General features: G+C 47.3%; 1 protein-coding gene across 1 annotated transcript; it reads left to right on the forward strand.

Annotated features, from left to right (window-relative positions):
- The first annotated feature begins 12,291 nt into the window (after positions 1-12,291).
- Irx6 (iroquois homeobox 6) lies at positions 12,292-16,272 on the forward strand. The gene is made up of 5 exons (XM_069992282.1): positions 12,292-12,336; positions 13,318-13,566; positions 14,214-14,323; positions 14,490-14,791; positions 15,581-16,272. Exons 1-5 carry the CDS (start codon positions 12,292-12,294, stop codon positions 16,270-16,272), a joined length of 1,398 nt encoding a protein of 465 aa, XP_069848383.1.
- Positions 16,273-16,511: the final 239 nt, after the last annotated feature.

Consider the following 16,511-nt stretch of genomic DNA (forward strand, 5'->3'; position numbering starts at 1 on the left):
CATGAATAGCACGGCAGGCATACGCCATCATACTGGAACCACCTTTATCCTTTTTAAAATCTATCCTAAAAGAGTAGCTATGATCTCATGGGAGAAAACTATAGAAAGCATTAGCTACCAAATGTTGAAGGAAAGAGTATCATAGGTACTCCCCTGGGCATAGCCTGAAGCCTGGATGTACATACAGGAAACAGTGTTTAAGTGGGGTGAGAACGTGGGAGATGAGGAAGTATGCAATGTCAAGAACAGCAAGAAGAAAATTCCCATCTCAGCTGAGTCTCCTTTCTGCCCTAGGCCATCTTTGGGGTATGCAGAAGCCCTTTAACGGCATGGCCTGCATCGAGACGCTTACTAAAATGCCCTAAGGGCATGCAGAGAAAAAAATTCACCCATGGTCTCCTCACTGAGGAATACTACACAAGTTTCAAGAAGAGGGGTGTCTATGTGCATGTTGGAAAGGTATACAAGCACATTGCTATGTGGCAAGGAAATCATAGAACAATGCTCACTGTGTATAAAATCACTAATATGTCTGAGTATTTGTAATGCTCTGGAGACAGTACTATATGTCTTATATAGTAACTTAGTTAATCATAGGAAATCTGCATGGAATGCTTATTATGCCCATTTTACTGATGAGAAAATGGAAGCATAGAGACCAAGCACTTTAAGAAAACAAAATTGGTGAGTGATTAGGCTGTATGATTATGACTAGCCACATCCAGGATCCCAACCAAGCTATACGGTTGTGTGTGTGTGTGTGTGTGTGTGAGAGAGAGAGAGACAGACAGACAGACAGACAGACAGACAGACAGACAGACAGACAGACAGACAGAGACAGAGACAGAGACAGAGAGACAGGGAGATAGAAACAGAGGAGGAGGAAGAGAGAGGAAAGGGGGAGGGAGGGAGAGAAGGAAAGATGGGGAGAAAAATTGTATATGTAACTTATATTTATATGGCTCGTATTAACATAGAACATTTCTGGAAGGCAGCCAAGAAACTGTTAGGAGCCCGTGCCTCTGGGAGTGGGAATGAAATGATCAGATGACTCATTTGTCTCTTTGTGCCCCTATACACTGTCTTAGGAATTCACTCAGCTGTAAGTAATAGGAAACCAAATTAACAGAGACTTAAACAAAACCAGTTTATTTGTCTTACATAGTTAGGAGTCCAGAAGTAGTGGTTTATTGGTAGCTCTTGTATCAGGGCTACTTTTACACAATATCTTGGCTCTGTGCTTACGTTAGCTGACTTGTTCACTTTTATTTTCTCCTCCATGGAATACATCTTCACCTGCTACCTGCACATTTTACCTGGACACCTGGTTGTTGTCTCTTTTCTCTGTAATGTCAGCTCTTGAGGACAGGGCCTGTTTTGCTTATGGTCATGTTACAGCATCTTGAGACCCTACCTGGTCCAGAGTCTGTGTACAATGAATGCTAGTTGGGTGAATGGATGAATCAATGGACAAATGAATGAATGATTTCTACAGCCTTAGGCATGATGTTGGGGTTCATTTCTGTCCTCTTTTGTCATAGAAATACATGCTTTCCAGGAACTCTTCTTTTGTCTAGAATTGAGCCACATGACATGCTCTTCCACCCCAGCACAAACAGAGCTAGGAAGGCAGGAGGACGTGTCCATGCCTGTATATGGCTGCTCAGATGACAATAAGCTTTCCTCAGTAAGCAGCAGGCAGGGCAGCTCTCCATCAGTTAGGCTCATCTCCTGTCTACCATGTCTATTTACCATGTGCACATGCTAATTCTTGAGAAAATTTGGCATCTTTCTCAAGTAGAGATGTCTGGGCCCCCTTTGCAAGCTTGCTCAGAGTCCCAGAGAGTGAGACTATAGGTATCTCTGCCTTTTAAAGATTCTGATGTGCCATATGTGGTTAAAAGAACTTTCCAGAAAGTTTATACTTGGAGGGTAGCAGAAGAGCTTTAGACTGCGGGAAAGGAAGTACAATGGATCTCTATGTGTATGTAAGTCCAAGGGGCTTCTGCAGATCCCTGATCTCTTATGTCTCCACTTTACAAACAAGTAAACGGAAGCTCCTGGAGGGCAGTGCAATAGGCTTGTCCAAACCCTTCCAGGCCGTGAATGGTTAAACTGGAGTTTGGTCTCAAATTGTGCTAGCTCCCTTTGATCTTGGCTTTCTCCTTTTTCACTACCCATGTTTCCGGCCAATGGCAAAACCCTCCCAGTAATCATGTTCCACTTCCACAGAGAAATAACCCACTTTACGTTTTCCATTTCTCCCAAAACTCCATAATCTAAAGTAATAAATTAGTCCCAAAGCAAAAAAATATATATATATATATACCCTAATCCCCATACTACTTTTTCCATATCCCTGCAGTGTAAGAGGAGTTTTAGGGGTCCACATCCACTGTCAGGCTTCCCTTCATGTGTGTATAAATTTATATTTCATAATTATCATCACAGGTTCTCCTATGCTCTGTCCCTGCCCTCCAGCCTGATAGTGACGCAGGAAATGGTTTATGCTCGCTGGCCTGCACTGACAGTCTAATCCCACTCATGTATTTCATGCTGTCTTTGTTCAGTTCATTTTCATCCAGCCACAAGATAGACATTATTCTCAATGTTTCTGTCTCTGCAGATATAGAACAGCCAGTGTCTGGACCGAACCTGGACAATCTCTCTATAAGATGCTTTGTTCGGAGCATGAGGGTTCAGAATTGTCTGTTAGCTCAGGAGGACCTGTTGGTGAATCTCCGGTGGTCTTTAAACACCTCTTACTTAGCCCGGTGCCTATCTGCTGCTTTGGGCACTGGAAATGCTGTCAGGTAGCCTGACAAGTGGAGGAATGCAGGCTTTAAATCTACCAGAGGAAATCCAATTGCAAAAGAAAATTGGAAAAGTAAAGTGTCCCTTCCAGAGATGGGAAGAACTGCCAAGCTATCACCTAAAGCCTGTTCGTAACTCCAAGGTCAGACCTCTCTTAAGGCCTTTGTGCTTTCTTGCAAAAGGTATTGAAGCCTGTAAGAGGCCCAGGCAGGAATTCAAACACCCAAAGTCTCCTGGGTAATCTCTGATGCAGATCAGTTATGTGCCCTGAGCCAATGGCTTAATCCTTCTGAACTTGTGTTGCTCATCTGAAGACAGAATAAGAACTCAGAGAAGCTGGGAGAATACAAGAGGGAAAAGTATGAGCCGGTTGGTTGTATAGCAAATAACGTGCACAGATTTGAAATAACTAAGAGACTGACATCCTGAAATTCCACTCTGGCTCTATTCCCTCTCTCCTCTCCGTAAGCCAATCAGTATCACATAGAGACATAAAAGGTTAGGGGAAGTTGATCTCCTGATATAAAAGGAACAAAGCAGCTTGATCAACTACATATTAGGTGAGATAGTTATGTCTTGAAACCACATCATGTTGGCAATTAAATATTTAATCTGAAATATGTTGTTTTCCTGACTTTGAAGCCAGCGGCCTAAGCTCACACTCCGGACTGGCAGTACTGTGCTACACAATAGAAGTTCTCTTCTTCTGACTTCTATAAAAGGAAACAAACATCATTCACCTTTCAGGTCAGTATGATAGCAGATTTGAGTTGTCATGTGGGACAGTAGGCCCCCAGCCTAGCTCAGTGTTTTTCCATAACAAGTTCTCAACGAACAATAAAGGACGGAGTGAAAGGTCACAAAAAGAGTGCATCAGACAGACAGTAAGACAGAGTAAAAGACAGAAAGACAGAGGGACAGAAAGACAGAAGTAAAAAAAGACATGAAGACAGGTAAAAGAAAGTCATTCTGAAAGACAGAAGTACAGACAGGACAGGAGGACAGAAGGACAGACAAGAAAAGAAAGAACAAATGATCTCATAGTTAGAGACTTTTGCATATGCAATAAATATTAAATCTCTTTTGTAAATTATTATTTTACTAGATAACTGTTCCTGGCATGATTTAAGAGTATATCACTCATTAGAACATAGCCTACATGAGGGAAAAAGTATACTTATGTTCAGGCCTGGATCTTTATCTCTTAGAACCAAGTCTGGCATTCATAGCTGATACTCAGTGTTTGCTGAATGAATGGCTTGTGTGTGACTTTCTTCTCAGAGGGGCTGTGTGCTACCTAAATAGAAAGGCCAGTGACCTGGGATTCTTCTATTCTCACTGCTGATGACATAACAAATCACAAAGGATGTTTGAGGACTTCTAGAACCTCCAGTCCACATCAGTGGTGTGAGATTGTATAGGACTGCACAGTTTGCCAACAATCAACACTGGCACAGGGGACCATCCGAGAGCATGGGCCCCAGAGTACAGAAATGTCAACGGCCCTTGCAGCTCTTTCTGCAGTCAGAAGGTTGGCAGAAAATTGCAGCTGGAAAGAAAAAATTGGCTGTGAAATCCCACCACTTCTGTCACTATGAAAAATGTCACGGAAGGGGATTTTTCTTATAATATAGCAACATGCAAAAGTAATCAGTGCTGGAAAAACTCAAAGACAGATGACGAAAACAAGAGAGGCAGATCCAATAGCTCTGGCTTTATAACTAGACTCTTCAACCATCCCGCTCATTTGTAAGATCCTCCTGAGATCTTTTTTTATAGCAGGTTATGAATCATCTTCACGATATCTTTAAATGGATGATCAATACTATATTTTCCCATAAAATGTTTGGTTCGAAATCCGATTTTAAGTGCATTAGAGTTTTTGTGCACCGAATGGGTGAATGCCATAATAAATTGTCATCAAATATGAAAGAAATACAGCATAGATTAATTGCCCTATTTATTTATGAGTCTATAAAATACCTTGTGAAAGTCCTGGCACATTTTTGGGATACCAATTTGAACCTTCAGGAAAGTTAAAAGCATTAAAAGAGACGGCAAGAAGATTTATTATCAGAATGTTTTTAATTGTGGTCCTAGCAGACAGGCAGGTATTAGAACAGCTATGCCCTTAATGGTCATGTCTTGTGTGTTTCTCTCTCCCTCTTTTTTCCCTTTAAGAATGATATACTTCCCACATTTTTATTGATTTGTGAAGAATTGTCATAAATTATCTTGGCCAGCCTGTGACATCACAACTTCCCTAAAAAGGCCCCGGTCCACATCTACTGCTCACCTTTCAAAATGGAGAAATCTTAGTGCCAGGGCATAATGAGGAATGGGCCACTCATCAGATGGCAGTGTCTGAGGCTTCAAGTCGCTCGTATCTTCATTGAAGGCCTACCATCTATGACAGTGAAATCCTTTTGGCTCAAGAAGGAGGAGTCATCATTGTTAGGAACTGCACATTTGCACCGATTCCTCTGAGACATTATAGGCAAAAATGCCCAAGCCCTACTGTGATTGGAGCCATTCCCACATCTATACCATGACTCTGTTCCCGCTCCAGTCACTCAAAGACATGCCATCTTGCCCCCACCTGTCTCTATAGTGTTGTCCTTTAAAGGTCTTTCTTGTTCCTAAGCAATGTGTTTTGTTCCCAAGACTTTGGCCTTCAAACCCTGGCTCCTTAGCTGAATACCAGTGGCTCACACCTGTAATCCTAGCTTGTCAAAAGAGAAGCTCTGAAGATCCCAGTTTGAAGCTAGCCTAGGCAGACAAATCCAAGAGACTCTTAACCCCCAATTAATCAGAGAGCCAGAAGTGGGAATGTGACTCTGGCTCCTGGTTTTCAAATCCATACATCTGTTGTTTACATTAAACCTTGATTCCTCAAAAACACATGGGATGCCTAGAGCCTATCATTAGAAAGATGTCATCATTCACAATATAAAAATAATCAAGAATTGCTATACATAAAATCTGCTCTGAATGTGAGGCATGAATGCTGCAAACGCCCAGCTGACTGATGCAAAGGACACAGCTTCTAAAAGCTCTCTCTTCCTAAACATAGTCAATAACTAAATGCTACCTATTCCTTTTTGTTTGCTTTGTTCTGTTTTGTCTTGTTTGTATTATCCCTGAGGCTTGATCTCAGGGCCTGGGCACTGTTCCTGAGCATTATTTTGTTTTTGCTCAAGTCTGGTTCTCTATCACTTAAATGATAGCTCTACTTCTAACTTCTGGGTGGTTAATTGGAGGTAAGAGTCTCATAGACTTTCCCTGCCCAGGCTGGTTTCAAACCATCATCTTCAGATCTCATGATCTCCTGAGAAGACAGCTAGGATTACAAGCATGGGTTTTGTTATTTTTGTTTTGTTTTTGCTTATTTGTTTTGGTACCAGTCCTTGGGGCCTGGCTGCTGCCCCTGAGCTTTTTTGCTCAAGGCTAGTGCTCTACAACTTAAGCCACAGCTCCACTTCTGGAGTTTGATGGTTAATTGGAAATTGGAGTCTCATGAACTTTCCTGCCCAGGCTGGTTTCAAGCCTCCTTCCTCATATCTCATCCTCTTGAGTAGCTAGGATTACAGGCATGAGCCACCAGTGCCCAGATACTACTGTTTTTATAAGCCAGCATAGATGTATGGATACCAAGTGGCTGAATTTTTTTTAAGATTTTTATTTTGTTTGGTTTGGTTGCTGTTTCTGCTTTTTGATACTCAGTCACAGCTGGATCTGCCAATTACCAAATGGTCCACATCAAGTTTCTAGAACTCACAAATTATTACCTAAGCTCTTCATAACACAGATTGATTGGAAAGCAAAGAAAGAGACTCTGACCTCATTTGCTCACAGTGGCATTCCTTCACATAGTTCCCTAATTACACTAGATGTGATTCATTGAAAAGTGAATTCATGCAGTTTGTCTGGACTGACAAAGATCTCAGGGCTGGGGCTGGCTTTGGATGTGTTTGAAATAGCATCTTGCAGAGACCCCAAAGCAGGAGGTGGGAAATCTGGTCCCTTCTCTGTCATCTGCTTCAACTTGCTTCACACCTCTCAATAGTCTTAGCACAAGCTTTTCATTTCACTTATTTTATTTATAATACCAGTACTGTAGCTTGAACTCGGGTCCTGGGGGCTGTCCCTTAGCTTTTTGCTCAAGGTTAGTGCAATATCACTTGAGCCACAACTCCACTTTTGGCTTTTTTTCTGGTTCATTGGAGCTAAGAGTCTCATAAGCTTTCCTGCTCAGGCTGGCTTCAAATTATAATCCTCAATTATTAGGCTCTTGAGTAGCTAGGATTTCAGGCATGAGCCAGCCATGCCTGATTTCCACAAGCTTTTGTTGTTGTTCTGTTGGTTTTAGGACTTGAACTCAAGGCTAAAAGCTGTCTGTGAGCTTTTTTTCTTTTTATTCCCCTCAAGGCTAGTACTCTACCTTTTGAGCCAAGGCTCCACTTCTGGCTTTTTGGTGATTAATTGGAGATAAGAATCTCTCACAGACTTTGCTGCCCAGGTTGGCTTTGAACCACAATCCTTAGACCTCTGCATCTTGGGTAGCTAGGATTACAGGTGTGAGCTGCCAACACCAGGTTTACCAGGAGCTTTTCATAAGCTAAAGCAGAAATCTCCCAAGCACTTAATACAATGTAAAGGAATTTTGCTATTATGAAACTATTGGGATTTTTTTGGTGGTTGTTGGGTTTTTTTGTTGTTTTGTTTTTGTCGGTTGGGGCTTGAATAGAGTGCTTGGGTACTGTCCCTGAGCTCTTTTTGCTCAAGGCTAGCACTGTACTACTTTGAGCCACAGCTCCACTTCCAGTTTTTGAGTAGCTAATTGGAAATAAGAGTCTCACGGGGACTTTTCTGCCCAGGCTGGCTTCAAATCAAAATCCTCAGATCTCGGCCTCCTGAGTAGCTAGGATTACAGGTGTGAGTCATCATTGCCCAGCTGAAACAATGGGTTTTAACACTAATCTCAGGTACCACAAGGACAAACCAGGGTCTGTACATTCAGTCTTATTTAGTGCTTTAATCTTGAAAAAGTTAATTCTTTTTTTCTCTTTGCCACCTTTCTGACAAGCCACATTGACACCTTCGTCTGGGAATTGTTGCCTTTTTATTTCTCCTTTCTGATGCCAGGGCTCCTGGTAATAATATGTATTCCAGCAAGGCAGGGACTGGCCACATCTCAGCATCAGATGCGGAGCACACTACTTCCGTCAAAACAATTAGTGTTCATTTCGGCTTTACTCGGGGCGACCTGTGGTGACTGATCAGTATAAATTATGGATGCATCTGTCCAGATGCACTTGTTCATTCATGCATAGATTGCAGGAAATTTCATTCTTCTCTGTTCAAAAAATAGTCGCTTAGGAAACTCCATTCTTCAAAAAGAAAAAAAGATAACTTAGCACATTTTCAACTCTGTTTATTGTGCTGATCTACTCAATCACTCCACTATAATTCCAGAGGTTTGAAGCTGATGGGGGGAGGGGAGATTGTCCTGTTTCTAGGTATTTCTCTCTCCCTTCCTGTAATTGCTTCTGTTTTTATAGATCACTTCTGTTTTTAGGAATCAGAGTGTTTTTAACTCAGAATAATGCAGTATGATCTGTTGTTTCCCCTTTTCCTTTTTTTTTTCTTTTTTCTTTTGGTAGACCCTCCCAGAAGCTCCTTGTGGAACACACTTCCCTCTCTCTGCCTCCTCAGGAACTTCAGTGCATTTAACACAAAGTAATAATACATCAAGTAAACAATGTGGCTTAGGGCTCTTGGTGCTCTAAGTAGGCTTTTGTTTGCTTTGTTTTGCATACATTTTAATGAGCAGCTAGAGGAACTATTAGACACGTTGCAGAAGACAACAAAGGAATGTATATTATTTGTTCAAAAGTACATTCAGAGGGATGATTCCCTTAAATCTAGCTCAGAGGGTCAATATCTGATACTTGCTTCAATAAAATTATATGTGCAAACATATACAACTGGGGAAATTTCTTCCGAAACCAAATTAATCAGCCTGGAACAAAGCAATGAAAAGCAAATGGAGAAGATGGAGGTGCCCAGAGCACCAGGCTGTGGAAGTGAGAACCTGAGAAGAAACAGGAAGCAAATTCCACAGAAGCATTTCTGAGCCCAACTTCCTAAGAAAAGCCTTTCCACCTGAGATTTCTGCCAGGCAGAGGTGGATACTGGTTGAAAATTTCCTGGCTTTGTTTTGTTACAAGGGTCCTAAAATACTGAGAAGAGCATTTTTTTTTTTTTGAAGGAAATCCCATCCAAAGCTCAAAGTGGTAGCAATCAAATGTCATCTACATAGGGAGCATGGGTGTGGTTCGGCCTCTTTCTAAGCAGAAAATATTCATCAGGGCCTCCTAAGAGTGGAAACACAGAGAAGCCAGGACAGACCTTCCTCCCTGGGAGACATTCTGATAATAAGCCAATGAAACTGCAAAGCAACTTTGAAGACAACAGAAAAGCACCCTTACCATAAAGCATGCTCTTCTGTTGGTTTATTTTCCACTTGCACAGAAAGAGAAAAAAAATGTACATATACTCTCACTGTCTCACTTTCTGATGTAATTTTCTTTAACCTTTTTGTGTTTTCTTCTTTTTCTTGCTGTGTTTCTGTAATCATAAAGCAAAGACAAGAAGGAGGCTTGGTGCGCGGGCACACAGCAGTGATACCACAGAGGTCTTATAAATCAGCTGGAAATCAATAAATCCTATACAGTCGTTTGCAACCATATCACCAAGGGACAAGGCTAATGCTTTTCCTCCACCACCATCCCCATTTTTCTGTCATAAAAAAAATTCTGCAAAGGAACAAATGAGTAATCAAAGTTGCTGAGTAAGTATTTCAACTATCTAATTTTATTACTTTACAATTGACATACCTTCCCTCTGGAAATGTTTGCAATTAATTAATTAGTAGTAATCTTCCCCAAAGGACTAATTTAATGAATACTTTCCGATTCTTACTTTAAAAAAAAAAAGGCTTACATGTCTCCAAGCTACAAATGGGTGGATGACTCCAAAGAGCATTTTGAAATATCAAGAAATCTATTTATTACTGTGAATTTTTATCACTCAGTCAGTCTTGGCAATATAAGCATAATTCTTTTTTCTAACTATGAGTTCACCAGGTTGAAAGGGAGTTTTCTCCAAGTCAACAGCACCTGGGTTTCCTAGTATTGAGAATAGTTTGTCCTAGAGCTAGTAATCCCTGAGACCCGAGTTTTCTGAGATCTGTGGCCTCTTTAAGGTCCTGGAAAATATTGTACAATTTGTGAAGGAAAAAAAGAGGAGGGGTGTGTACTGGAGACGTCATTCTAAAGAGGTCACTGGCTCTGGATCTTACTAGTTGGCACAGGCCAGGAGCTCACACACACACATCCCTCAACTCCCTCCTCCTGGCAAGAAGGTCTAGCATCTCTCTGGCCCACATATCTTGTGTTTTAATTCAAAAATACAATTCGACCCTTGAATCAACCCTCACTATTCCTGGAGGAGTTGCGGGGAGGGGGATGCGTGGTTATAAAGTATCAAACACCATGTGACCCTGTGAATGCAAAAAAGACTATCTGAGGTTTACAGGCGGCAAGCTCTACCAGATACAGGCGGTGGTGGCAGCTGTGGAAGACAACACCTTCCCTTGCATGTCTGGTAGTCCCTGTTGGGGATTTGGAGACGCCCAGTGGGACATCCCAAGGTCTAGGGACTGACCTTTCATGTGTACAGGATCAGCAGCTCTCCCAACCTGGAAGTCCCCTATCCAGGGAACAGCTTAGAGGACTCAGTCTCTTTCTGATTATCAGCAGGCACTACCACCATCATCACCACCCCTTGGCCCACTAGTGCCCTTTCGAGGATTCCTGGAATAGGATAGAGGGAGTCACACCCCTGGGCCCAGCCCGGTGTCCAGGCAGAGCACAGGGGATGGGCCTCCCTACCAGAGCTCTCCACTGCGGCTCGCCAGCGCCACCCCCAGCAGAACACAGCGTCTGCAGCCGGGCCTTGACGCCTTCTTCACTCTCCGGGGCTCCCAGGCAGACACCGCGGGCCTCGCGCGCTCCGGGCAGCACAGACTAGCCTTCAGAGAAGCCCAGAGGTCTGAGCTCCTAGTCTGCAGGTGCCAAGGGTCAGACTTGGAGGGGCTCGTTTACATCCTAACAGGCCTGAACCTTGGCCTGGAGAGGGATGTTTTTCCTCCTAGTGGAGGGCGAAGCAGCTGCAGAGACACCGCCCCCCACTCCCGCACTCACCCCAACCCCAGGATCAAGGATCAGGCAAAGGCTAAAGTTTAGGAAGCTGGAATTAGCCACAGGGTCTTGGGGGAGCCAGAGACCCGAGCCCGATTCCCCCAAAAGACAAAGATGGGCAAACCCAGTGGGTCCACCGACGCTGCCTTGAGCTGTTCCCAAGAGCGCGGGGCCTGGTGGGAGAAAAAAAACTTTGCTACAGCGGCCAGGTGGAGGAGGAGGGCTGGAGGCTTCTCCCCGGAGCCTCGGGCGGCTCTCCTCCACCTGCCAGCCCTCAGCCTCCGCCCAGCCTTCGCCCACCCCGGCTCCCTCCTCCACCCCCCGCGCGCGTCTCGGTGCACTCGGATTCCTCCTCTCTTTCTCCTTTCCCCCTCCTCCTTCTCCCTCTTGCCTTTCTCCCCCACTTTTCTCCAGGTCTCTTCTTTTGTATTCTCTCCTCCCTCGCCTTCCCGATTGCCTCTCGCCTCCTCGGGGCCGCAGGGGAGGAGGAGGCGAGCGCGCTGCGCCCAGGGCCTTGCGCTGCGCGGAGGGAGGCGTTGCTCCCGCTTCTCCCGGGTAATTTGGAGAGGGTCTCTGTGTGTATACGTGTGTGTGTGTATGTGAGTGTGTGCGCGCGCGCTCGCTCGCGCCTATGAGCTTGAGGCAAAAGGAGGTCGGATCTAACGCTGGAGAGAGGGTCAGGATCTTTGACGATCCTCATCCACTACACAAAACCTCCCCGAGCAAACCTGCGTGTAGGTGAGATCGCGCGCGCGTACACACGGGCTGGCTGCACTTGGCACGCTTGGTGGCCCGGGGCCTCGGGGCCCGGGGTTCCTTCTGGCAGCCCGGGATTACCGTGACGTCACATTGAGCTTCTGGCCACCTTGGACGGGGACACCTCGGGAGCCTCACAGCCCCGCGCCGCACCTCACCTCGCCACCGCGCGCTTTTGGAAAAGCCGCGCTTTCTTCCTTCCCCTGCCCATCCATGGGCCCTTCTGTCTTCTGGACCCCACGGGCCGGAGGGGCGCCTTCAGGAGCGCAGGGCTCGGCAGCTAGGCTGCCCTCAGCTCTGCCTCCAGTTGCGCCCAGCCAGCCGACGAACGGGCGCTGGACACTCGCAGCAGTGTAAGGAAAGGTGTCGTCACCCGGCCCGGGGCTCAGAATCTCGCGGTGGAGTGCGGACCTTGTAAGAGAACTAGGAGACCCATCAGGACGGACAGCCAAGCGCTATGTCCTTCCCACACTTTGGACACCCTTACGGCGGCACGTCCCAGGTAAGTAGTGCCTCGGTGAGAAATACCCGCAGACTGGGTGGAGAGGGGGGGGTGCCCAGTGCGCGTGTCTACCCAGGAGGTTCCACGCGCGCGTCTCCCGCTGAGCTTCGTCCTCCCCTTGACCCTGACCCGTGGGAAGTCCGAGGGAGTGAAGACCCCCCCCAACCTCCTTTAACGCCCTCAGTCAATGACTGAGAAGGGTCAGCTCCCAATTGCATGCTGGAAATGGTGTGATCCACGCGTGGGCACTGTCACCATACTTAGAGCGGTGGGTGGGATCTCTGTATAGATGTCTAAGGTGGACAAGACTCTTGGGGGGGCGGGGTGGAGACCTTGAGTGTTGAGTCCTGTCCCTCTCTCCCTGGATAGCTCATCTGATGACCTCGCTTCTTAATCTCACTCGATCTTTGGCACATCCAAAGGACCCTCTTCTACTTCCTTCCTTCTTCCGAAATAGGGTTAAGGTGTTGGCCAGTGACAAGAGTGTTCTGGGAGAATTCTGTCGATGCCCCACAACTGTTCTCTGGTTTCACCAACAGAGAGCCAAGTGTATTTTCCTGGGCTCTTGTGCCAGCTCGACCTTTGACCCAGGCTGTGTGATCCTGGACACACATCTATCAACTCTTTCTGGTTCTTGGATATGAATAGGAATGAAGTGTTGGTGATAGTTCCTGCCTTTGTGGGGTGAGGGCGGGGTGGGGATGAGCCAGAAAGAAGACAGTCATTTGGTCTGTAATTCTTGTTTGAACTGGTTTGGTTGGTCTGGACTCTGGTGCTTTTACAATGGTGTAGAGACCTGTCAGAGCAGTTTGGGTAAATTGTGATGGAAAGTTCCCCTCCCAGAATGCTCAGCACTCTGCAGCTGTTGGTTAATGCAGAAGGAAGAAGGGAGCAGGCAGGCTCCTTCTGGCTCCCCTCTGACTCCTGCCAGCGAAAGGCGAGGGTGCCTAACCTTTGGTGACCCCTTTTCTGTCTCTCTAGTTTCTGGTGTCGGCAAGTTCCAGCGCCACTTGCTGCGAATCAGCCTCTCGCTCTGCCTCTGATGTGACCTCAGGCTCCAGTCCCACGTCTGCTCTTTGCTGCGCCCCCTACGACAGTCGGCTGCTGGGCAGTGCCCGGCCTGAGCTGGGCGCTGCCTTGGGCATCTACGGAGCTCCATACGCAGCGGCCCAGAGCTACTCTGGGTACCTGCCCTATGGCCCAGAGCCCACTCCACTGTATGGGGCCCTGGTGAGTATGTCCCAGTGGAAAGGCAGGGGCTGCTTGCTGGAACACCTGGAGTATTTAGGAGGGGGAGGGGCAGCAGCAGGTAAAATCCACAGGTGATTCACCCCAGGGTAAATCAAGAATCGACAACTCATGAAAAATTTCAACTGTACATAACTTTACAGTCTGCAGAATTCCCTACTGTTTACAAAACATTTGTGTTTTTATCAATTCTGGGATGTGAGTCTTTAACTATTCTCAATTTACAGATGGGGATTTGAAGTTGGAGAAGTTCAGCCCCTTCTCTAAAGCGCCAACTATGCAGCGGGTCTAGGATAGCTCTGGACAGGGGAATGAAGCTGGGGAACTCCCAGGCTGGGAGGGTAGAATAGAAAGTAATCAGCTTAGCTAATGTGTTTTACCGCTTATATTGTAGACATAGATTCCCCCAAGCTCTCTACCAGTGCAGTCTTCTTCAATAACCCCTAGGTAATATTGCCACCTGCATTTTACCCAGAGAGACACTGAGGCACAGAGTTGTTAAAGAGATCTGCAGATCTCTCACAGCCAATGTAAGTGGTGGTCCCTGAATGTGAACCAGGCTCAACTTCAATCTTTTCCCTGCACCCGTTTCCTCTGTATCTTGCTCAGTTCTCTTTGTCTCCCACCAGAATCCACAGTATGAATTTAAGGAGACGGCAGGGAGTTTTACACCCAGCTTGGCCCAACCAGGAGCCTATTATCCTTACGAGCCAACGCTGGGGCAGTACCAGTATGACCGGTGAGGAGTGGGGTACCTGGGTGGCTTGCCCACACATGCTTGCCCATAGCCTGGATGGGAAGGGGCAGGGGGCAGGGCAAAAACCACACTTTCAGGCTGCAGATGGTCCCTTGCCTGGAGCACCTTGTTCCCAGCCTAGAACCTGAGCCGGAGTTTTCCGTTATAGGTATGGTGGGGTAGAGTTGGGCAGTGCAGGACGCCGAAAGAACGCTACCCGGGAGACCACCAGCACCCTCAAGGCCTGGCTCAACGAGCACCGCAAGAACCCCTACCCCACCAAGGGCGAGAAGATCATGCTGGCCATCATCACCAAGATGACCCTCACCCAGGTGTCCACCTGGTTCGCCAATGCACGCCGGCGCCTCAAGAAAGAGAATAAAATGACCTGGGCTCCCAAGAATAAAGGTGGAGAGGAGAGGAAGTCGGAGGGCCCAGAGTCACTGGACTGCCTTAATGGTGACATCAAAGGTAACCAACCACAGCATTTACCACACGCCTGGCAGGTGGGCTGATAGAAGCCGTCAGGCAGTGTGATCCAAAGCCTCCCAAATCTGCGTGCTTGGGGGTCAGATTTTCTGGAAGGTGCTCCTGTTACCTACGCACACACAGCAGATGCACACCCCAGGACTTTTGCCCATTCCCTTCACACTACTTAAAAGTTTCCCACAGGACCAACTTCCTCTTAGTTTCAAATGGTCACCTCCTCATTCAAGCTGAATTAGCTCCTCAGTTCTTTTCTAGGAAAACATCTGTTTTAGGTGTCTACAATACTCATCGCTATGAGAGCATGTGCCCCCCCCCAGCACATTCTTTTCACTGGAAGGTGTCTTACTGGGGCTCATTCCTTATATATCCAATACCTAGATACCTCTAGGTTATCACTCAGGAACTTGGCTGACGTTAATTATCGAACAGCATACACCTGTGGGCGTTGGCGTTGCCTGAAGCCTTTTCTCCAATCCTGACTCCAGCCTGCAAAGTGCGATGCCGTTCCCTGGCTTCGCTGTGGCTGTATCCGAGTGGACTTATCTTCCAAGAGCCCAGCAGCCAGCAGGGGAATTCTTTCCCCCCGGCTGGCCGGCAGGCAGCCGTCTCAGGGGCTGGAGTGTAAGGGAGGGAGTGGCAAGACTGGTGAATTATGTAGAGAACTCCCCAGAGTGCCAAGCACTTCCCGCTAAAAGCTTCTCAGGCTTGGCCCCTGGCTTGGATTTCCCTTGGGTCCTGGCGCTTTTCTCACTTGCTCTTGATTTCCTGCAGACGCTGCTGTTAGCCACGAGGCCCAGGGGCTTCGACTGAGTGATCTGGAAGACTTGGAGGAAGAGGACGAAGAGGAGGAAGCCGAAGAAGATGAGGCGGTGGCGGCCACAGCTGCGGACCGACTGGCCGAGTTCCAGAAAGGCGCACCGCCTCTGCCTGCGCCCTGCGCCGCGGTTGCTCGACAGAGCCGGTTGGAGAGCAGGGAGTGCGGCCTGCCAGCGCCCGGCTTCCGCTTCAGTGAACCCCCGGGGTCAGAAGAAGCTGACTTCCTCGCGGCGGCCGAGCCTGGGGGCCCCACGATGCTTATGCGTTGTCCTAGTGGCGAGAAACCGCGCATCTGGTCTTTGGCGCACACCGCGGCAGCCACAGCGGTGGGAGGTGTACCCTCAACCCGGCCCAGGATACGAAGTCCTGAGGGTCATTTGATTCGGGGACAACCTCCAGGCTCTGCTAGGCGCCCCGTATTTTCCAGAGACTCCGCATGCGAAGAATCGGCCCTCGTAGCCAAAGCCTTTGGGAACTCCACGTTTGCGCTCGCGGGGCTGCCAATGAACTGTGCCCCGTGCCCAAGGCGGAGAGAACCGGCAGTGCCGTGCCAGTACCCCTCTGGAGCGGAAGGTAGTGGGCCCCCACCCGTGTTAGGAGTACCCTCCAAAAGACGCCGCCCCCCCACGCCCCCAGCCCAGCCATAACACAGTGGGAGCCCGGTTTGGTCCTGGGTTCCGCAACACTTCGTCAAATTTTAGTCCCCAATCTCTCGTTTTAAAACCACATCACAGCAATAGTAGTCTTTGCAGAGAGGGACAGCCTAGATCAGGCATGGCCCAGCAGGTATGTGTCTGCACATCCCTCCAACTTTCCTTCCGAGAAGACATTGGTACCAAGCTCTCTAGGGCTGCACAGGTCCAGGGCTTCTAGAGTCATCTGAAGG

The sequence above is a fragment of the Dipodomys merriami genome, unplaced genomic scaffold, assembly GCF_024711535.1.
Source record: "Dipodomys merriami isolate MVZ:Mamm:240054 unplaced genomic scaffold, mDipMer1.0.p SCAF_41, whole genome shotgun sequence".
Lineage (NCBI taxonomy): Eukaryota > Metazoa > Chordata > Mammalia > Rodentia > Heteromyidae > Dipodomys > Dipodomys merriami.

What these genes read in the sequence shown, in the direction of transcription:
- Irx6 (XM_069992282.1), top strand. Translation starts at nt 12,292, where the DNA reads ATGTCCTTCCCACACTTTGGACACCCTTACGGCGGCACGTCCCAG. An exon ending in CTTACGGCGGCACGTCCCAG is followed by an intron (nt 12,337 to 13,317) that starts GTAAGTAGTGCC and finishes CTGTCTCTCTAG; the next exon opens with TTTCTGGTGTCGGCAAGTTC. An exon ending in GGGCAGTACCAGTATGACCG is followed by an intron (nt 14,324 to 14,489) that starts GTGAGGAGTGGG and finishes TTTCCGTTATAG; the next exon opens with GTATGGTGGGGTAGAGTTGG.